Consider the following 22,323-nt stretch of genomic DNA (forward strand, 5'->3'; position numbering starts at 1 on the left):
AAAACAAAAACCCTTACAGATCTTACTTGGGTCCTAATAACAGTTGTCTCTCAGTATTTGGGGGAGAGTGGTTCTAGGATCTCCTCCTCCAGCTACCCAAATCCTCAGATGCTTAATTAAGTCCCATAAATAAAATAGTATAGTATTTGCATATAACCTATACACATCCCTTTTGTACTTTGAACCATCTCTAGATGACTTACAATCCCTAACAAAATGTCAGTGCTGGGTAAATAGTTGTTACACTGTACTGTGTAGGGAATAATGACAAGGAAAAAGTCTGTACATGATCAGTGTTCGGTACAAATGCAATTTTTAAAAAAATGTTTTCCATCTATAGTTGGCTGAATCTGTGGACACAACATCTGTGAATACAGAGGGGCAAGCGTATTCATAAGTATATACTTAGGGCTCAAGTAGAAGTCCTCAATAATCTCTCATGTGCCTCACGATCAAATTGTGTACATTTGCTGATGCTAAACTTTAAATTATCATATTACAGTCCTCCCCACATTTACATGACTTAACTGTAGCCTTTCAAGTCCATAAATTCTCCTAATCATCACTATTTATCACATAAAAATGTCAAGGAATGAGTGGAATATACTAAAAACCACATAAATAAGTGTCAAAAAAAACCCCAAATTACTGAAGAGCAAATTTTATTCCCAATCTTGAAATACAAAAGGCAAAAATCCATTAAAGTGTCTAAAACAATCCTAGCGAACAGTGATTATCCATGTAAAAAAATATTTACCACTTCTCTGAAAGCCAATCTCCAAAGAAAATGTTAAATCTAGGTATAAAACAAATTAATTTCACATTGCATTTCAATACCAATTCATCAAATAAGTTCAACTTACCAATTAAATTTCATTCAGTTCACAGCTGTTATACATGTGCATCTTTCTTCACCCCCAATAACATTTTAAAAATCTCTAGTAGTGAAAACCTACCTTTGAGGTTCTTTGAAGCTGATCACCAACATATGTTTTACGAAACTGATCCAAGAACCATAAAACTGCAAGCTCTATTTTCTCATTAGAACATCGAGGCAATCCAGTATCCATTAAAGATATAAGCTGAAAAACTCTTTTCATAGAGAGAGAGAGAGAGAGAGAGAGAGAGAGAGAGAGAGAGAGAGGGAGGAAGCAGCTTCAGTACAAATTCTTCAGGAAACTTATTAAGATACTTACAATAAATATATAATCAATGTAAAAAGTGGGGCATATAAAGAAAAGTCCTAAAATCATTTGAAATCCTACCTATGAAAAAGACATTATATTATTATCTAATTCCTTCTAATCCTTTTTTCCTAAGACATATATACACATGAATACAAATCTGTATATGAACATATAGACATTATTTTACTAAAAATTTCCACATATAAACACATGGCATATACATATAAATGAATAGTATCCATACAGATATAACTACATGCATATATTTGAACAAAAGAATGATATTTAATGTGTAGTTTCACATTTTATTTTTCACTATTTCTAAATAATTATTTTATAATCACATGACTGTAAATTAAAATATCAAGAACTATACCCATGTTACATCATTCTAATGAGTCATAAGTTTTACCTAAACAAACCCAGAAGATGATTTTAATAAAATCAAACACTTTCAACACTAAACTATTATTTTACTATTAGTTATTTTAAAAATCATAAATTCTTATTACTATTATTAGAAATTATTACGAGAAAATCACTAATGGACTGAAGGTTAAATTTCCTAGAGAAAAAAACTTAAATATAACAAAAAGTTTAGTCTTGAATTTTCAAAAAAGAAATTCTTCAACACAACCTACTTTTATTAACCCATTTTGTTCTGTTGTCCCAGATGTGGAACACCTCTAAAAGCTTTAGTATATTACATGTAACTACTTAACATAAATTTATACACACATACTACTAAGTACATACTACTAAGAATTAGTGCATAACACTTATAACATTATTAATATAAGTCCTAGATTACGATTTCCATCCATTTTAATGTACCCACATCAATTTTGTTGAACTATTTCCAGAACTGAAAATTTGGGACTTACTGATTTATAATTTTCTGCTGGGTGGCTGCCAAAGGACTTGCATTAACAAAATCAGCGTATCAGAATACTTTTTTGAGACAGAAGCAGAAGTTGCTGAGGATGCAACACCCTTTTCTAAATAAATCTGCACAAAAGCAGCTACAACTGTCCCTGACCCACCTAATTCCTAGAATGCATACAAACACATTAAGAGTATGTGTTTTTACAAACATGGATGCTTTTTACAAGACTCTATATACTCTTGCCAACAAATAAGGGAAAAAGGGCTATACATCCCCTCCCCCACACACTCTACTATGTGTGGTCTGAGCTAGCTTTCTCCATTTAACAATGTGTCTTGGAGGTCCTCTGTCAAACACAAAGGCTCCCTCACTCTCTTTGCAGCTGCTTAACGTTCCATTATAGGAGTGTGCCATGGTATTTTGACACATTCCCTTCTGATAAACACTAAGTTGATTTAAATTTTTCTTGTGACAAAAATGCTGAGAATACATTCTACGTGTATTTTTATAAAACACATTTCTAAATGGCATAGAATTTTGGTGTAGGCTTAGTATATATTTGTCTTATATGAGGTTGACATTTTCATTTTTAAGTCATATGTATGTCCTTTCCTGGGATCTATTTGTGCATATTTTTGGTTGATTTTTTTTTCCTACCAGGTTTTCTTTATGATTTCTGTAACATTTTACATAATAGAGAACTAGACTTTTTGCCTATAATTAAGCTGTAAATAATTTTTCATTTATCTGAAATTTGACTATGGCGCTTTTAAAATTCCCCACGCAAAAGTTTTTGTTCTTTTTGTTATGCTGAAAAATTGTAATTTTTTTTATTTTGTAGATTTTGTATAACTGCAAGATCTTACTTGAATCTGAGGTATTTTACTATTTTAATCTTTCATATTTATATCTCTATAACACATTTGGACTTATTACTAAATAATTTTACAAGGCACTATTTTTATGGCTGATAAAATATTGAGGTTCTGCCAAAATTTAATAATCTTATTTTGTATGTAAACTTATTTTTTTTTAAATATTCATTTTATTAGGTGTAGATGGACACAACACAATGCCTTTATTTTTATGTGGTGCTGAGGATCGAACCCGGGTCCCGTCCATGCTAGGCGAGCGCTCTGCCGTTGAGCCACAAATTTATATATCTAAACGAAACATAACAATTGCCCTCTCATCTATCCCTATGAAGATTTCTAGAAACATAATGTCTAGGTCACAGGGTATCAATTTTTTTAAAACAGTGCATGTTGTCAAAGTGTTAAGAAAATATATTTTAAAGTGATCATTTGCTGTATTTATATTAAAATACTTTTTAAAAAGTTCCCTTCACGGGGCTGGGGATATGGCTCAAGCGGTAGCGCGCTCGCCTGGCATGCATGCGGCCTGGGTTCGATCCTCAGCTCCACATACAAAGATGTTGTGTCCACTGAAAATTAAAAAATATTAAAAAAAAATTCTCTCTTAAAAAAAAAAAAAAAGTTCCCTTCACTTACCAACTATCTTCAGCCCTGCTAAGATTTACAAAAGGGAACCTACTGAAGAAGTAGGTTACTGTAACCATGTTTAGGTTTCTTCCCAAGATGATGTGTTTAACTGATTTTGGGAGAAGGGACAAAGATGACTTTAAAGTCTGTGTACTGCTCAATTAGCAGATTGTTGGTGTAATTTTAAAATAGATGCATACACCAAATTTCATCTCTGGATCCAGTTGACGTGTCAAGTGACTTAAAGAGGGATAGCTTGCTTTTAATTCTTTACTTTGTAAGACCTCCCTTCTACACAAGTTTTTTTTTTTTTTTTTACTCTATGTACTTTCTTATATTTACTTTTATTTCCTTTCTATAGTACACATTCCCAAATCCAAGGATGATATAAAACCAAAAGACAAGTTTGTTGGCCAGCCTTTATTACTCATATTAATCTGGTGATTTACATCTCCCAGCAGGAAAGTAGGAAAGAATTCCCAGAAGGGTATATGATCCATTTGTCAAAGGAGTTTTGGTAGCTGTACAGGTTCAGCTGCAAGTACCTAAAATCCAAAGCAACAATGGCTTAAGCAATACAGATGTTTATTTCTCTCTCAAGCAAAAATCCAAGGCAGTGTCCAAGGCTGGCTGGTGCTCCGTGATGCATCAGGGGCTCAGTTTCCTTCTGTCTTGTTGGTACACTAGCCTGCAGTCACTCTGCACTCTAAGACAGCTTCTTCAGCTCCACCTGTTAAGTTCACACATTGCATCTTGCACTTTCACTTAACATCCAACTGCGCAGAACATAATCACTTAATCATATCTACCTTCAAGACAGGCCAGTAATTCTTATCTTTATTCAGAGTAGACATTTGCCCAGCAAAACACTTGGGTATTTTATTACTACAATGAAGAGAAGAAGAAATATGGGGGACAATTAGCAGTCTCTGCCGTGGTATCCTTCAAAGAGTCATAGCCACCTCTAACAAGTGCATAAGATCAGTGCTTATATTTTACACACAAATAAGTATAATATCCACTCCCAATGTCAATGTAATAGTCCTACATCTATTTTTTTTCTTTACCTTAAATTATTTTTGGTTTAAAAAAGCTTGTAAGAAATAAAAAAAAAATAAATCATTAAAATATAAATCTTTAAAGAATTTTAATCCACACCATTTCAAATACAAAGAAATGGATATTGAATAACACTTGTTTATATTCCCCTGGATTACCAATTTAATAAGCATTCATTAAGTCAACAAATATTTGCAGGTCTACTGAATTCCAAGTGTGTATTAGATGTTCACAATACCAAACTGTGTGTGTATATATATATATATATATATATACACATACATACATACATACATACACACACAATTCTCTAGAAATCAAAAATCTATCAAAGGAAAGACAATAAAATAAGCAATTAGAATAAAGCAGAACTAGTTCTAAAATAAATGCTATAAATAATTTGCAAAGATAACTAATATTCTGGGATGAAACAGGGCAAAAGGTACTAAAAGAGGAAGCATATGTGGCCACATACTGAGGGGGGAAAAAAAAAGCTCATTTAAAACCTAAAAATGTTCAATATAGCTATGAAGTGGTGGGAGGTAAGGCTAGGGAGAAAGGCAGGTGTCAGATCATGCTGATTTTTAATCATGGAGGAAAATCCATGAAAATCAGCGTGATGTCACCCCGGAGTTAAAGCAAAGCACTGACATAAACAGATCCATATTTTAGAGAATTTATTCTGGCTGCATAAAGGACACAGCAAGGAATCAATTTAAAAACTACAGCACCAGTCCCAGGTAAAAGACGGCAGCAGACCCCTTGGGATAACGAGAAGGCAGCATGGATGCTAAAGAAAGGAAAAAGGGAAAAGCTGAGGATGACTCTTGGGATGCAGGCGTGGACACTGAGTGGACAGTGACAAGACACAAGGAGGGAGTCAGGGTGAGGAGCAGACAGAAGAGGTGAGTTTCATTTAAGCCACTGACCTGGACCTGCGTGTGGGATAGACCGTCCCTGTGAAATAATTCAGTGTTTGGAGGCCAAAAGACAAGAATCACTAAAACCAAAGAGAAATGCCGAGACACTGCGGGCTCCACTGAGGCTGAAAATGGCGCATCAATGACAGTGAAACCTATCTACAGAAGTGTGCAATTTCTTTTATCGTCACTCAACAAATTAGTGAAAACCCTAAACTCCCCCAGGGTTAAGTTTGTGCCCTGTAGGGTCTAAAATCCGGTAGTGAACATCATCGCAAAGCCTACTCCTTCCTTCCCTACTGCATGGAATCCACAGTGTGGAGCGGTGGTACCCCCTCGGGAAACACAACACGGCACAAATGCTGGCGGAACAGGGGTGTGGAGGAGGCCACTTTGAAGGAGATGTCTGAGCAGACTAAAGGAAGTGAGGAGTGCTGAAGGGACACCCAGAAGCCCTCCCAGCAGGAGAGGTACAAGTGCAAGGCCTCTGAGGCCAGAGCACAATGGGAGGCTCAAAGGGCAGGAGGACCAATGGGAGAGGGAGGAAAGGAGCAGGGCAGCACAGGATGCTCTGGGCGACAGCTGGTGTCAAACGTCACAGGAGGCCCTGGAGCTTCTGACTAGATGAAGGGGGAGCAATGAGACCTGCCAGGAAAGAAGCTCAAGTTGCCCACGTGAAGCAGGGTTTGAGAAGCACTAAACTATCAGCTAGTGATCAGAGTCTTCAGTGACCCATGACAGGTGACTCTGAGATGAGCAGAGGAGAGCAACAAGGGCAGACAGAGACAAAGAGAAAGAGTCTGGAAGAAGCAAACTGAGAGGATCCATGACAGGCAAAACAAAACCCTAGGAATATCTTAAGAGGTTCACATTCGGTTATAGCAAAGTCTACTAAAATCACGGCAAAATTAGGTTAACTCAATTGGACTTGTGTGGCCTGAGTACAAATGTATTAATCATCAAGTTAAAGTAACATATTTAAATATGCTAAAGTAATTCATTTTAATTGTAAATTATCATAACATTGTAAACTTTTGATGTTAAAACAGCACATAGACTTTTGGCAGGAGTTGTGCGGTCTTCTTTTAATAGTCAGTGTCCTCCTCAGAGGTGAGCAGGTATCATGACCACATACAGAAGCCAACAGTATTATAGTTCTAGTCACCTGAAACTTCTTCATATGAAAGTGATATTTTACAGTTTTATATGAGCTCATCCTAATTCAGAAACTCAATACTCTAAGACACAATTACATTGTTCTAAACAAGGCGTCAGTCCTACCACATACCCCACCTTGAATTTGTATAGCCCACCCTGCATATCCGTCAACCCCACCACCACCTCTCACCCATCCCCGATCCCTGGCACTTTCTTGTAGTCTCAGTAAGGATTCACAGTTTCTGCAGTTATAAATCCTCACCCCAGGGGAGAAAGAAGACCCACCACAGTTCCAGCCTATAGTCCCAACTCCACAGGACCAAGAGAAAACTCTGGCTTCCCCAGTAGCTCCTCAAAGAGGTCACGAAATACAACTAAAAAGTGTGGAAAATTAGAAACCCCAGTGGAAAATGTAAACCATTAGAAAGGGGTTGCAGAAAGAAGCCAACAGACAAATTGCTTGCCCTCAGCAGCCCCTACCATGGGCTGTTTTGAAGAACAGGGTTCCATGTGGCCTCTGGTGAAAATTCCTGTAAAAAGCAAGCAACCAACTATGTTTTCTCAGTAATGCACAGCCTTACACAGTTGATTGTCAAAGTCCATGGTAGCTGTGTGCTGTAAAGTTGTTGAGAACACTCTATCAGTGAATGCTGAATCACTGTTCCTAATGGAAACAGAGGCTGAGGTTCCTACTAGCATCTGGCTGCATTTTTGTCAACAGATCATGACCTTTTTTGTTTTACTGCTTAAGGACACCATATTTAACATATAATGTTGATTTGCTAACACTGAACTTGGGTGTGAATGAAGCTTCTCCAGCTCAGGTATTTTCTCAGCGTTCTTTAGAAACATGGAGCAGTACTACAGTTGGGTAAACAGTAAGAGCAAACAAAGAGCACGAAAATATGACGTATGTGGCACCAATTGAACTGCAAAGGGACACTTGTTTGGACCATGAAAGCTGAAGCAAGAATGTAGAGAACTGACTTTTATGCAAACTCTGTCCCACCTGCACAGGACAGCAAAGGCACCATGCAGACTGACTCAGGTGTGACAAACACATTTATCAAATAGGCGAATTCACAAAAACACAATGTGGAATAATGAATTGACTGCATTTGTCTTCTACTGTCTCCCCTATTTTCCCTGTTCTACTATTCCTTTCTGAAAAATGCACATTAATGCCCACTTTCAATAAAGCTCATAAGCTTTACCTAACATTGTTTTCTAGGTAACGCAGGCTTATACAAAATAAATCTTATTTAAATATGTTTGCTGTTTAAAGAAAAAAATGATTGTTTCCTAATTTACAAATGTATATTTGCTTTGTTTTCTATTACATATTTTCTCAGAAACACTGACAGTGTATATACTCCCCTACTTAGTGACAAAAGCATTTTTTTCAAAAATTCAAACCACAACCAAAAGAATATGTAGTGGCCATTTCGATAAATATGTAATACCATCTTAAAAGATGATACAAAAGCAAATTTTTTAGTTGGTTAAAAATTAACTAAAGCATTTTAAGAAAGCCTCAAACACTTATTATTCATATTTTCAAGTAACTCAATTTGATATAGGGAATAATAAATCTTTAAAATAACTGAAAATATTTATGTCTATTCAGGTTCAAAAGTTATTAAAGATAATTTAAAAGTTGAAAAAGGTATGGAATGAAAATAAAATTTGTATTCAAAATTACAATAATTTAAACACTTAGGAATATATTTAGTATAATTATGAGAGAGAATATCAACCAGGTATAATGGTTTTAAGGACTTTACTAGGGTGACAGCATTGAAAGGCCTGGAAAAAGACACAAGGAATTTATTTTTGTTAGTGCGTTACAGTTATACATATTATTGGGGTTCATTCTGACATACTATAGAAGCATGCAATTTAATTTACACCAGTTTAGACCTCAGGACTTTTCCTGTCCCTTCCCTCCTCCCTCTTCCTGTCCCCTTTCCTGAATTCTACCAGTCTTCCTTCTAGTTGCTTGTAGTTTTTTTTTTTTTTTAATTATGTACACAGGACAGTCTGATTAGTTTCATTCCACAGCTTCTCCCTTTTCCTGAAGACCACCAGTAAAAAGACACAAGAATTTTGCATAAAATATGATATTTCAAACCACCAGAAGGTGGAATTGGTATTAACTGGTTAACACCAATAATCTGAATAGCAGAATATTGAGATCTTTTATACTGAATTGTTTATTACAAATAAACTAGAAAAGATAATTACCAAAGAATATCAGATAAATAATACAGTTAACATAAAAAAATCACAAATATAAATGGCAAAATAGGAGTAGAAAATATTAGCTGACACCACTAGTAGCCAAAGAAAAATAAATTAAAACAAAACATTTGTGCTAGGCATCATGCATACGACTAACACTCCATCAACTCAGAACACTAAGAAAAGAGGACTGCAAGTTCGAGGCTAGCCTCAGCAACTTGGCAAGCTCCTCAGAAACTTAAGTGAAACCCTGTTTCAAACTTAAAAAAAAAAAAAAAAAAACCACATCCTGGGTAGTAAGTAGTAAAGCATCCTGGGGTTCAATCCCTGCTCCTCTCCCCTCTACTCCCCAGCCAAAAAAAAAAAAGACATTGGTTACATAAAACTGACAACAGTAAGAATCCTATTATCTGGCATTCAACTGATGAAAATGATAACTCTCATAGCCTTTGGGTTCAGAGGATAAACTTGCTTAGGCTACGTATATCTTATCCAAAAAAAAAAAAAAACAAAAAACAGAAGCATTTCAGATTTCAGGGTTATTTGGTTTTTGTAATTTTTGTAGACACTATGGAATGAGCATTCCTAACCTGAAAATCCAAAATTCAAAATGCTCCAACAAAATCTAAAACTTTGTGTCATGCTGGCACTCAGTTTCAGATTTTGGAGCATTCTGGATTTTGGATTTTCACATTAGAGCTGTTCAACATGTACAGAAGGCCATCTGGTCATATGTACTGCAAGTCTGTAAAAAGCTACATACTCTCTTGACTAGCTGTTCAGCTTTCCAGAATGAACTCTAATGAAATTCTTTCAATTCACACAAAGATGAATGAAATAACATACCTGAAAGCAATTTATAATAAGGAAAAACAGAAACAGTCTAAAGTTCCAAAAGCCAAGATCTATTTAAATTACGGTACAGTTTATAATATTTTAAGTCTATGTTAAATGTTCACAGGATTATATTTTATTTAAAGATGTATGTGTATATATAATACATCACTGTTTGCAAGGCAATGCTCTAAGTATTCTAAAAATATTAACTTATTTAATTCTTTATTTTTTTTAGTTGTATATGGACTCAATGCCTTTATTTGTTTTTATGTGGTGCTAGGAGGAACCCAGAACCATCATTCGCATGATCCCAATACATATCAATTTTGTAGCTTTATCAGGTCCTAAAGAGCAAAAGCAACCTACATCTTCAACACACTGCTGCAACAAATATCTAAAAAAATTACTTACTGGAGATTTGACTTCTTAAATTGCTTAACCCCTAAATCTTGGTTTTTGTCCACAAGAGCAAGGAAACTAACGTTTCTCAAAATGCTTTAGCACATAATACTAACTCAATGACTAATTTCTTAACTCTTGATTTCTGTAGGTACATGACCAATACTTACCTACAGGATAACTCTCCATCCATAGCATCGTGCTCATCTGTACTGGTATATGTTAATCTTCCTCCTACAACTGTCCCAACTAAATAAACGAGCCATGCAAGACGTCCTGATAGAAAACAAAAAAGAAAAACATTTAGGAGCTATTGATAGAAATAAGGTTATTTTTCCAAAAATTACAAAATTGGCAAACTACCTCTTTTTCCATACAAGTTATCAGCTATTATAAATTCACTCTTGTTTTGGTGGTACAGGGGATTGAACCAGAGCTGACACACATGCTAGACAAGCACTCTACGTCCCCGGCCCATGAACTCACTTCTTTACAGAAAAGTAGAAAGCTGGGTTTTATCAAGGAAGTGTAACTGTGAGCATGGTACAGATTTTAGAACCAGATAAAATGACTTCTGAATCTCAACTCTAACAATTTGCTGATTTTGTACAAGTTACCATGAAGACTTATGAAAAAAGTAAATTTGATAACAAAACAGTAAATGCAATGTTTAGGACTAAAGCTTTTATTCAGTCAGGAAATACTATCATAACTCAATGACCAGCATCTTTCCTGAATGGTCAACGTCACAATGGCACCAGTCCCATCATTTTGAAGCTACTTGTACTTGAAACATAATAGTGGTGATAAATTCACTCCCTTTGTATTTTTATGTATGATTTTTAAAATTCCAACGTTTTCAGTGTACCATTCACACTGTTTTACCACTAAGCCAATCTTAAGGCCAACAACAGCAGAGGATTAAGTAGTGATGCAAATGGCAACACCTTCAGTTTTTGCAAGTCTTACTTTAGGGCAGACAAAAGGGACAAGCATCTACATCCTCTCTATCACAAAAAACTGAACAAATGAAGATCAACTAACTGTGCAGTCTGTATATCAGCACCGTGCAATAGACTGAGGAGTAAAGCACTGAGGGGATAAAGTAATCATCAGAAAACAGACTCTAGTTCCATTATATGTGTAACAATCAAAAAGCTACCAAAATGAAAGCCCAAGTATTCGAAAGTTATCTTATATACTGCAGAAGTGTTCTGTGACAACATAAATGTTTACAACAATGTCTGCTATCCCCTAGTGACATGTCCTCTAGAGCACTGTGTTCTTGGCCAAACCTCCTGTGTCCTGGGCCCTAAATACGCCATGGGTATTTTTCAGGTTCCTCACTTCTACCTTGAGAATATTCTCCCTCTCTCCACTGCAAAAGCACTAAGCTTTACATGTCTATCATCAAACACAGACACTACTGATGCAATTATCAACTCTTCTTCAAATTATTACTCCTTTTGAAGGTATTGGTTCCTGGCTCACTGTCACTCTTTCCAACAACACTTCTATCATAATCGCTACTGATTTCAATCTCTCCAAGGATAAATTTTTTTACTTCAACAACCCTTTGGTCTACTAAGCATCTCCATCCCATGAATCTATCACCTTTTTTTAAAAATATATAATTTTTTAAATATCTTTATTTTGTTTACTTATTTGTATGTGGTGCTAAGGATTGAACCCAGGGCCTCGCACATGCTAGGCGAGCGCTTTACACTGAGCCACAACCCCAGTCCCTCTATCACCTTTTTAAAAATGAACTTTACTGAAATATCATTCACATACCATACAGTGAACATATCTAAAGCATAAAATCCAATGCTCTACAGTGGATTCGTACCCCACTGTGAACCCCACTGCCACAATACAATATGGAATATTTTCATCTCTCAAACTAAATTCTATAGTCATTGGAGTCACTATGCTTTCTGCCCCGGCTTCACCCTAAGCAACCACTAAGCTACTTTACATTTCTTTATCCTTTTCCCATTCCACACATTTCATGCGTGGGATCACTTAGCTTATTTTCAAGATTCACCCAGATTCCAACATGCATCAATACTTCATTATTTTTTATAACTGAATAACATCACACTGTTTGAACATTTAATATTGTTATAAAAGTTCTTTATATATATTCTAGATATAAGCCCTTTCCGAGTTATTACATATAAATATTTTCTACCATTTTGGGGTTAGTTATGTTTTCACTTTCTTGATGATGTTCAGCGAACCACAAAATTTTTAAATTTTGATGTAGTCCAAATTATTTGTTTTTTTGTTGCCCATTTTGGTGTCCTAAGAAACAAAATCATGATTCTCCCTAAACACAAATCATGACTTACTCCTCTGCTTTCTTCTAAGGGTTATATAGTCTTAACTCTTACATCTAAATCTAAGCATTCCAGTCCTGACACCAAAATGGTGAGTAAAGAAGAATTCAGGTGACTCCAGCCCCAGTTGTCATCTGATTACAATATCTGAGACATCCCAAAGAAGAACAATGCATCTGAGATTTATTCATGTCCAGAAATTCAGAGATAATAAAACAAATTATTGTTTGACAAGTCACCAAGTAGTGACAAAAGATCACCAGAACACAACCCTCCAGGTATCCATTTACTCCTTCCTTGCTAGATTTTGTAATTTTGTTCTTAGTACTAATGGCTTTCTAACCTGATTTGTATTTTATATATTTATCTTGCATCATTACCTGTCTATTCCAATGGAATGGAAAACATACGTGATCACATATTTTTATATATTGAGTTTTCTATTGCATCTCCAGAGCCTAGAAAAGTGCCTGGGCCCGTAGCTATCTACAGACAAGGGTCATGAGTTAAGAAATCATTACCCAGAAAATACAACATGAGAGAAAAGTTAATATGAGTTCTGAAAAATATTAAAATATATTCATTATTTAAAATGACTGTTGGGCTGGGGATGTGGCTCAAGCGGTAGTGCGCTCGTCTGGCATGCGTGCGGCCCGGGTTCGATCCTCAGCACCACATACCAACAAAGATGTTGTGTCCGCCGAGAACTAAAAAATAAATATTAAAAAATTCTCTCTCTCTCTCTCTCTCTCTCTCCATCACTCGCTCTTTAAAAAAAAATGACTGTTAATGGTGATTATATTTCTATTGCTTAATCTCAAAGCATAGTCAATCAAAGATGTAATACAATTGATCCTCATTGGATGTAGATTCCATTATTTGAGAATTTATTTGGTAAAACTTATTTGCAACCCCAAAACCAATGCAGAACTCTTGACATGTGACAAGCAGTGAAGATTCTGAGTTCAATATGAAACACTGAACAGGTGAACACAGTGACACTCTGCCTTCTTGCTTCAGCTTCACACTACAGACAAGTCTTCTTCTCGGGGCCTATTCATCATAACTCTCACATTTTTAGTTTTTTGCTGGTGACTTCATTGTTTGCGATGGACAAGTGTCACACTTCAGTGCTATGTAGTGTTCCTAACTGAACAAAGCCTGCTATGTGTTTTAAGTATAGCATGTACGTGTCCCATAAGCTTTGCTCAGGCTTGAGTCACCACCGTGCTCTTGGCTGTGAGTTTAATATTAAAGCACCAACAATTTGTTTTTTAAAAGGTATCTTTAATAGAAACACACATAAGACAAGGGTATGTGTTCCAAATGTCATGATCAGAGGCCCACAGGAGCAGTGGTTCAGTATTGGCTAATTCAGTGTTCACAGTGACTCTACAGACTATGACTACCAAATAACAAGAATCAGCTGTACTTTTCAGAATGCTGGAGATCACTGTCACTAGAGTATACTACAAATGTGTGAGGAACATGTTACATGCTTTCTATAATGGAGTGAGCCTGAAATATGGCAAGCATAATTTTTGGTGAATGTAATGTTTTATTTACCCTAAGGGTTTCACTATTTTTAAAATACTCTGCTATAAATTATTTCTTGAGGGCTGGGGATGTGGCTCAAGAGGTAGCGCGCTCGCCTGGCATGCGTGCGCCCGGGTTCGATCCTCAGTACCACATACCAACAAAGATGTTGTGTCCGCCGAGAACTAAAAAATAAATATTAAAAATTCTCTCTCTCTCTCTCACTCTCTCTTTAAAAAATAATAATAATAAATTATTTCTTGAAGTGAAAAATATAATGTAAATATAAATAATCATCTCACTTTTATATTTATCCACTGAGATTTTTAAATGTCAGTTGTCCTAAAACAAGTTTTATTACTGCTAAAAATAACAACATTTACATAGTAGTTACTGTACACTAAGCAGTGGAGTTATGCAATATTTAAGAATTTTTAAGTTCTTTCCTCTTTTTCAAAAGTCTGTTATAATGAAAGCCAGTTATAATTAGCTATCTATGCTTTCTTAATGTTGTCTGCAAACAACCCTTTAAAATGAAAAAAAAAAAAATCCAAGCAGAAGACATTCAGAAAAAACTGACTTAGTACCTATTATATGTCATGTTATATGGTAGATATAATTCAATATGAATATGTATGAGGGAGAGTGAAATGGGAACAGAAACTTCATGCCTAAGAAATTGAACCTGACTTCTGCAATAGCAGACCAACCAATGAATTTCTCAAAATTTAAATGTTTGTTGCTTAATTCATTTTATTATGACTTTGAAATTAAGCCTTAAATATCAAAGAATGTCAATGCATGTAATTAGTTTAAAAGGACTTTTTTCTAAATTTATGGTAAGTTTTGAATGAAAATTTATTTATTTGGAGAAATAAGAGTGTATATTACATTTTCTTTGTTTGGGAAGTAATGGTTTATGGAACTGAAAAGTAGATATTAAGACTTAGAAACTTATGCTGAACTAAAATTAGTATTAGAAATGAACAATAATATATAAAAGCATTAGTACGAAGCTATCAAATATAATCTTGGTATTTAGCTGGATAATACGGTATTTCTTACACACATTAAACCATTCCTTAAACCTCAACAATTTTAGGCTAAAAGTGTTCAGAAATAAAAAAAAATATAATAATTAGTTATTTTGAGAAATAAGCCAGACACAGAAAACTACTGCAAGGTCTCATTTATACTAGGAATTTAAAATAAATGTGGTAGGGGATGGGGACACGGACACACACACACACAGACTGGTGGTTACCAGAGGCAGGGAGGAGAGAGATTAGGTCAAAAGGTACAGACTTGCAGTTACATGGGATGAGAGCATCTAGAGATCTAACACACAGCAAGGAGACCACAGTTAATAATACTGTACTGAAAATTCTTGAGGGAAGATTTTAGGTGCTCTCATCCACCCCACCCCCAGACACGTTATGCTTTGGATATGAGGTACCCCTCCAACCATGGACTAAACCTCTGAAATTTGGGCCCAAAATAAATTTCACCTTCTAAGTTGTTCTTGTTATGTGTTTTGAGTCAACAGCAATGGAAAGCTGACTTAACACAAAAACTGGTACCTGACCATGTGGTTCTCAAGCATTTGGAACTGGCCCATTGGAGGAATTTGGGAAAGTTTAAAGAAGCAGGCTGGAGAAGCCTTAGAATGTTGTAAACAGTCTGATGGGCAATTCAGGTAGGAGTTCAGGAGACCAGAATGCTTACAGTAAAGACTGTGCTCAGGAGGTTTCAGAGGGGAATGATGACTCAACTTGGAATTGAACTTGTGGCCACACATTACCACCTGGCAAAGAATCTGTCTGCATTCTGCCTATGTCCTGAGACTTTTGTGTGAGACTGCATTTAAAGGTGATATACTAATTAATCTGTCAGAGGAAATTTCAAGGCAGTAAAGCATTCAGGTGGTGGTATGAGTATTGCTGATGGCTTTTAACCAGGTTTACTGTGAAAAGCTGAGAGGAATGATTTGTAGTCTGGCCAGAGAAGATGCCTATGTGAACTGGGGCTAAGGAAATTACAGCTATTGAAGAGTTTTTTGGAGAAGCTAAGTACTCTGCATAGACATGATAGGACGTATGCCTGAAGGGCACCTCAGGAATCAACAAAAACAGAAAACATCCTCCTAGCAGAACCCTGCTAGGAAGTTGTTTCCACAGATTTTGTTTCATAGTGCTCAGCTGCCCAGGCATTTGGGATGCTGCTGCCATGGGACAAGGGGACTGGCTACTGTTCAAGGTGGCAGTGGACCTTGACATCACCCACATGGTGTTGGTTCTGCAGGAACACAGAATGCTAGGGTTAAAGGGTCATGGAGACTTTCACCAAGATTTCAAAAGACTACAAGCCAGGCAACGCATGGTAGGGTCAGAATCACTGGAGGTGGCCTGAAAGATTAATGTGTAAAGCTGTGAGAGGGAAGCAGAAGCTTGAATGCAGCTCCCAGGGATTAAGAGATTCCATTAACACAAGGGAAGCTTCTGGCTGCAGTTAGAACCAACCTAAGAGAGAGGTCATGTGAACTGCAACCAGCAAGGATGTAGGAATGGGCTTCACAAGTCCTTAAAGATCACATCTTACCACCATGCACCCCAGATGCTGGACATGGAGCTACAGACTTTGCCCCCACTGAGTTTTGGTCATCTTTGGGTCTCATTCCCTTTAAGCCCCTCTTCCTCTATCTTAGAATGAAAATGTTTACTGTGCCATTGTATTTGGGATATATGTCACAAGCTTTAGATTTTTTAAAAAATATTTTTCAGTTGTCAATGGACTTTTATTTATTTATATGCGATGTTGACAACTGAACCCAGTGCCTCATGCATGCTAAGCAAGAGCTCACCACCAAGCCACAACTCTAGCTCCAAGCTTTTGATCTTTACAAGAGCTAAAAGACAAGAATTTGCCTTGAGTTTCAGATGAGACTTTGGACTTGGATATCTAGGCAATACTGGAACAGTTAAATTATAGGAACTCTTGGAGATGGACTGAATGCATTTTGCATTGTGAGATGGACACGAGTTTTGGGGGCCAGGGAATGAATGTTACAGTTTGGATATGAAATATCTCGCTAAAAAGCTCATTCTGGCAATGGAGCAATGGAGTTGGCCAACCATGAACTGAACTTCTGAAACCATAAGCACAAAATAAAACTTTCCCTCCTCTAAGTTGTTTTTGTTGAGCGTTTTGGCCATAGTAACAGAAAGCTGGCTAACAATGATGGATAGTATATTTTGCCTAACTGTGGTATTCATTGCACTATGTATATCAAAATGTCATGCTTTATACCCTAAATATGTATTTTTTAAAAGGGATCTATTTTGGTAAAAGAACTGCATTCACAACATTAGAAGAACCACATAAACCCATAAATCTAAGTTACACTTAGGGAGAAAAAACCTGATACATGAGTTCCCATCTATAATGTTAAAAAATTCTCCTTGTATAATAAGACTAAATTTCTCTTCTAATTTTCCATTTTTCTATTATCCTGAAATGTTCAAAGCACTTGTTTTAGCAGCTGTTCAAGCACAGAACATTTTTTTCCTTAACAAAATAATTATTGCTGTAATAATCTGTAATTATGGTTTATAACTGCAATAATCCCAAAGAAATCAGTCATTATCATAGATCACAAGTAATCGTTAACTACTGTTAATGACCTATTTCTTAGGGATTATTGTTTTCGTAAACCATGACCATATCACCACAAATACGAAAAAGCAAGACAATATAATACAAATGAGATCATAATAATAAACTTATTTTGTAACATTAAAAGCCATTAAGCATCTAAATTAAAGCACACAGAACGAGAGCATATAATTTTCTTTGTTCAACACTAACTGAAGTGTTTACTCTGCACAAAAGAAACTGAACACTACTACACACAATGTACAAACTAGAGCCATGTTAGGCAATTTTTTCTTGATAACAAAAAACAAGTATTTTTTAGCAAACAGCAGAAATCTTTAAAAGGCAGAGAGATTTCTTCTCACTGACCTTTTGACTGAAAGGAAGGAAACAAATATTTATTAAAATTTTTCTACGGATCATGTATATTTGAAATGTTATTTTATAAAAACTAAATAATGTATCCAACCATAAAAACTTCTTCTGGTCTGACAATTTATGCAGTACAAACCTATTAAATATTGTTAAATTATTACACTTCAGTTAAGGCCACTCATGTATCTTTGAATGCATCTATACTTTCATTCAACATCTTTTTGAAAACAGGTCTTAGATTTTACAACTGAGCTATTTTACATTTTATTGTAATATTTATTGTATATAAATGCATACTTGTAATGTATATGAAATAAGACAAAATAAATAAATACCCCCAGAACCAATAGCATTACCAATACTATCACACTGTCTACACACCATTCCCTGAGCTTTCCCCTTTACCTACCACCCTGGAGGCAACCAGGATCCTATACTTGGTGCTTGCTATTTTTTGAAATTTTAGTTTTATCACTTATGCATACACTTGTTTGGGTACTTTATTAAAAGTTTCATTCTGTAAGTAAGTTCTTGAGAATTGCTTTTCTTCACTAAATACTTGACATTTATCCTTATTGAATACACCTATAGTTCATTCATTTTTATTGCTATATAATATTCCATTGTATAAATAAATTATAATCTGTTTATCCATCTTCAGGTTGATAAGAATTTGAGCTTTTTCCACTTTTTGTCATTATAAGCAATAATGGCGTGAACATCATTTCATATACTGTATTATCTTATGCAGAGATTTTCTAGAGAACACATATAAAAGTAGAAGTACCAAGTCAGTAGGTATTCAAATATTTCACTTTTAAGAGAACATCAAATAGATTTCTATTCCATTTACAATGGATTGCTTTTATACTCCTACCAAAAGTGCATAAAAATTCCCTTTGAACCACATTCTAAGAATTCTTGTTTTCCCAGTGTGCTGGGAAAAAAACCATAGTCCATGTAGATGATTAGTAAGGAAGCTGAGCATTCTCTCATATCTATGTACCATTTGTGTTTCTTTTTCTTTCTTTCTTTCTTTCTTTTTGCAAAATGCCCATTAGGGTCTATTGATACTTTCATAAAGAACTGGTGGGTAGGTGTGTGTGTGTGTGTGTGTGTGTGTGTGTGTGTGTGTGTGTGTGTTGTAAACACCTTTTCTCAGTTCTGATCTTTTAAAAATTTTACCTGAGTCAATTTTAATAGTTTATATCTATTAATTTATTCATTTCGGATTACTTAATTTACTGACATCAGAAAACACTAAGAATAACTTTTATCTTTTAAATCTTTGCTGTGTCTACAATCACCTTGTGTTCCTAATATTATTTATTCATAGATTTTCTTTTCTTTTAGGTTTAGGGTTCTGTGTGTGTGTGTGTGTGTGTGTGTGTGTGTGTGTGTGTATGCGTGCGTGCATGTGTTTGGTACCAGGGACTGAACCACCGGGCAACATCCCCAGCTCTTTTTACTTTTTATTTTGAGACAGGGCGTTGCTAAGTTGCTTATGCCTCACTAAGTGGCTAAGGTTCACTTTGAACTCAAGATCCTCCTGCCTTAGCCTCCCAAGATGCTGGGTTATAGATATACACTACCAAACCTGGCAATCTTATTAGTCTTTTTTTAAAACATCCTTTCTTCTTCTTTTTTTATGAACTGTCAGTGGACCTTTATTTATTTATTTAGTATATATTTTTTGTTGTAGATGGACACCACACCTATTTGTTTGTTATTTTTATTTATTTATTTTTATGTTTATTTTTATGAACCCAGTGCCTCACACATGCTAGGCAAGCGCTCTACCATTGAGCCAAAACCTCAGCCCTCCTATTAAGTCTTTAGAAAGATCTAGCTTCTAATATTTTTATTCTGAGTCTATGTTTTTTAGTTGATTTCTGCTCTTTGTTTCTTCCTTTCTCCTTCCACAGAATTTAATTTGTTCCTTTCATTTCGACTTCTCCAGGTGGATGCTTAGGTCACATCATTTTAGCCTTTTCTCCTTTTCTAATATAAGCTTTTGTTCAGTGTATTTCCTTTAAATTAAATTTCTTACTGCATTCCAAAAAATATTATAATTACATTATTGTGTAGCTCTATTTTTATTTTTTAAATTGTAATTTTAAATTAGAAAACAAATATACAATTTGGAATGGATTTGAGGCAAACTGTACTACAAGCAGATTTTTTTAAAGTGGCTAAACAAAGTTTAAAAAGCAAGTAATAATAAAAGAAAATGTTTCTAGTACAGGATCAGCAGCACACACAAAGTGTACAAGTACCTGAATATAACACTCATTGTGCAATAGTGCAACTTGTAAGCACACATTATTGACTGTCCACAGACCATGGGGGATCACAACTCCACACTTCAACAATATGCTGACAGTTCCTAAAGAAAACTCCCTTCAAAAAGGCAATAACCTGGGAAGATGGCGGCGGGAAGTGAGTAAGCCGCTCCGTGCTCCGCACCGCCGCTTCTTAAAAGATGAAGTAAAGATCATTAAAGGAGATCTGTCGACAAAGACCCAGCACCGTGTCAAGAAAGGGGCCTAAGTGGAGTGAATCCGCCACAACTCCATCCAAGGTGGAGTGAGTCCATCACGACCTCAGCGCGAGCAGTAAGGCTGCAGCCCAAGCTGCCCGGCTCCCTCGGCCCCTTCCCCTTCTCCTCTCCGCCTTTCCGCTTTGCTGCTCCCCAGCTGTCTCTCCTCCCACGCTCAGTCCCTAAATCTAGATCTCAATTTCTTTCCCCCACCCCACCTGCTCTCCCGTGTGTCCGGTACTGGCCCGCGCGGCCCCGAGGCGCTGCCTCCCCTCCCCCAGCCCACACCCCTCCCCGGGGGTCCCGAAGGCCACAGCTGAGCCGCCACCGTGCCGCCATAGAGCAGAATCTTCACCGCGCGAGTGAGCTGCCAAGCTAAATGAAACAGCTGATAAGATGAGTGACAATTTAAAATCTAAGTGATCCAACATGGTGGCGGAAGCGGAGAGAGTCTCTAACCCCTTCAGCTGCGCGAGCATAGGGAGAAGTAAACTGTCAAAATACTGTTCGCTCAGGACCACTAGGCACTGTTGAGCTGAAGGGGATCCCGGGCGAACAGTCTGCCCCTCTCAGAACACACCCAGCCCGGATTGGGCTGCATTCTAGTTCTGGTTCGCCTGCTTCTAGTGACTCAGCACTAATGATCCTGCTGAAATAACTAGTCGGCCCACCTGAACTCACAGAGGTAAAAGCCAACTGAGCACGATAGTCAGACCCAGGGTACCCCTCTGCTGACAACAGAGGTCCCTTGCACCAGCTACCAGGGGAGTTGCTACCTGAGGGCAAACAAATTCGCTGGGGGTCCTGAGCCCCAAGCCCTACAAACTTAGGGTCTGAGGGAGGCAAACAGAAAGGGTGTGCCCAGGCATCCATGGAAACAGGGCTCCCAGGAGCAGTAGACCCGGCGTGTAGCCAGTAATGTGGTAAGCGTCACAGGTGAGTGGGGCCTGGATTGAGGAACCACAAGAGAAGGACCTAGGCACTCAGGACTGGAGACCCGCACAGCCTGGGAAGAAGAGCTGAGGCACAGTGATTGGTTCCCACCTATCAAGAGGAGAAGCCTGGCCCAGTGGGCATAACTCCACCTACTGGAAGAGAAGTTAATCGAGCTCTATGACTGCATTTATTATTATTTTTTTTCTAATGATTATTATTAGTATTTTTTTTTCTCACTTTTTGTAGTTGATGTTGTTGTTCTTTAACTTTCTTATTAATGGTTTCAATTTTTTTAAATTCTTTTTATTCTACTATTATTACTATTATTTTTTAAACTTCAATTTCCATTTTTTATCATTATAATTTTTTGTTTGTTTTAAATTTTTATTTTTTCATTTTTTCTTTCTTTCTTTTCACTTTTTTTCTTTAGTCTTTTCATTTCTTTTCAATTTTCTTATTCCCCCTCTCTTGAATTCCACCTGCCTACACTCACTCTCTTTAGTGACTTCTTCCCTTCCCTTCTAATACCTCTCCTCCCAAGCATCAAATAAATTTATAAAAGTAAACAGTAACTCAGCAGTCAAACAGAACAAGAAGTATCATGAGCATAAAAAAGCAAGGAAGAAAAGGAGTACAAACAATGAAAGACAGCCTAAATATTCAGGAGGACCTGGAGTCATCAGAAAAATGGCCATATAAAGAACTCAAGGAACACCTTAGACAGATGGAACGGAACCTTAAAGATCACATTGAAA

General features: G+C 36.5%; 1 protein-coding gene across 1 annotated transcript in view; it reads right to left on the reverse strand.

The window, feature by feature from the left end:
* RANBP17 (RAN binding protein 17) overlaps positions 1 to 22,323 on the reverse strand; it is a 297,306-nt gene that overhangs the window by 224,747 nt on the left and 50,236 nt on the right. The window contains exons 13-14 of the mRNA XM_081277519.1: positions 10,360 to 10,465; positions 957 to 1,092 (exon numbers count right to left, since the gene is read on the reverse strand). Of these exons, the coding sequence (XP_081133645.1) occupies positions 957 to 1,092; positions 10,360 to 10,465 (242 nt within the window). The remainder of the gene's footprint in view (positions 1 to 956; positions 1,093 to 10,359; positions 10,466 to 22,323) is intronic.

Source organism: Spermophilus citellus, assembly GCF_964194105.1.
Source record: "Spermophilus citellus genome assembly, chromosome: 1".
NCBI lineage: Eukaryota > Metazoa > Chordata > Mammalia > Rodentia > Sciuridae > Spermophilus > Spermophilus citellus.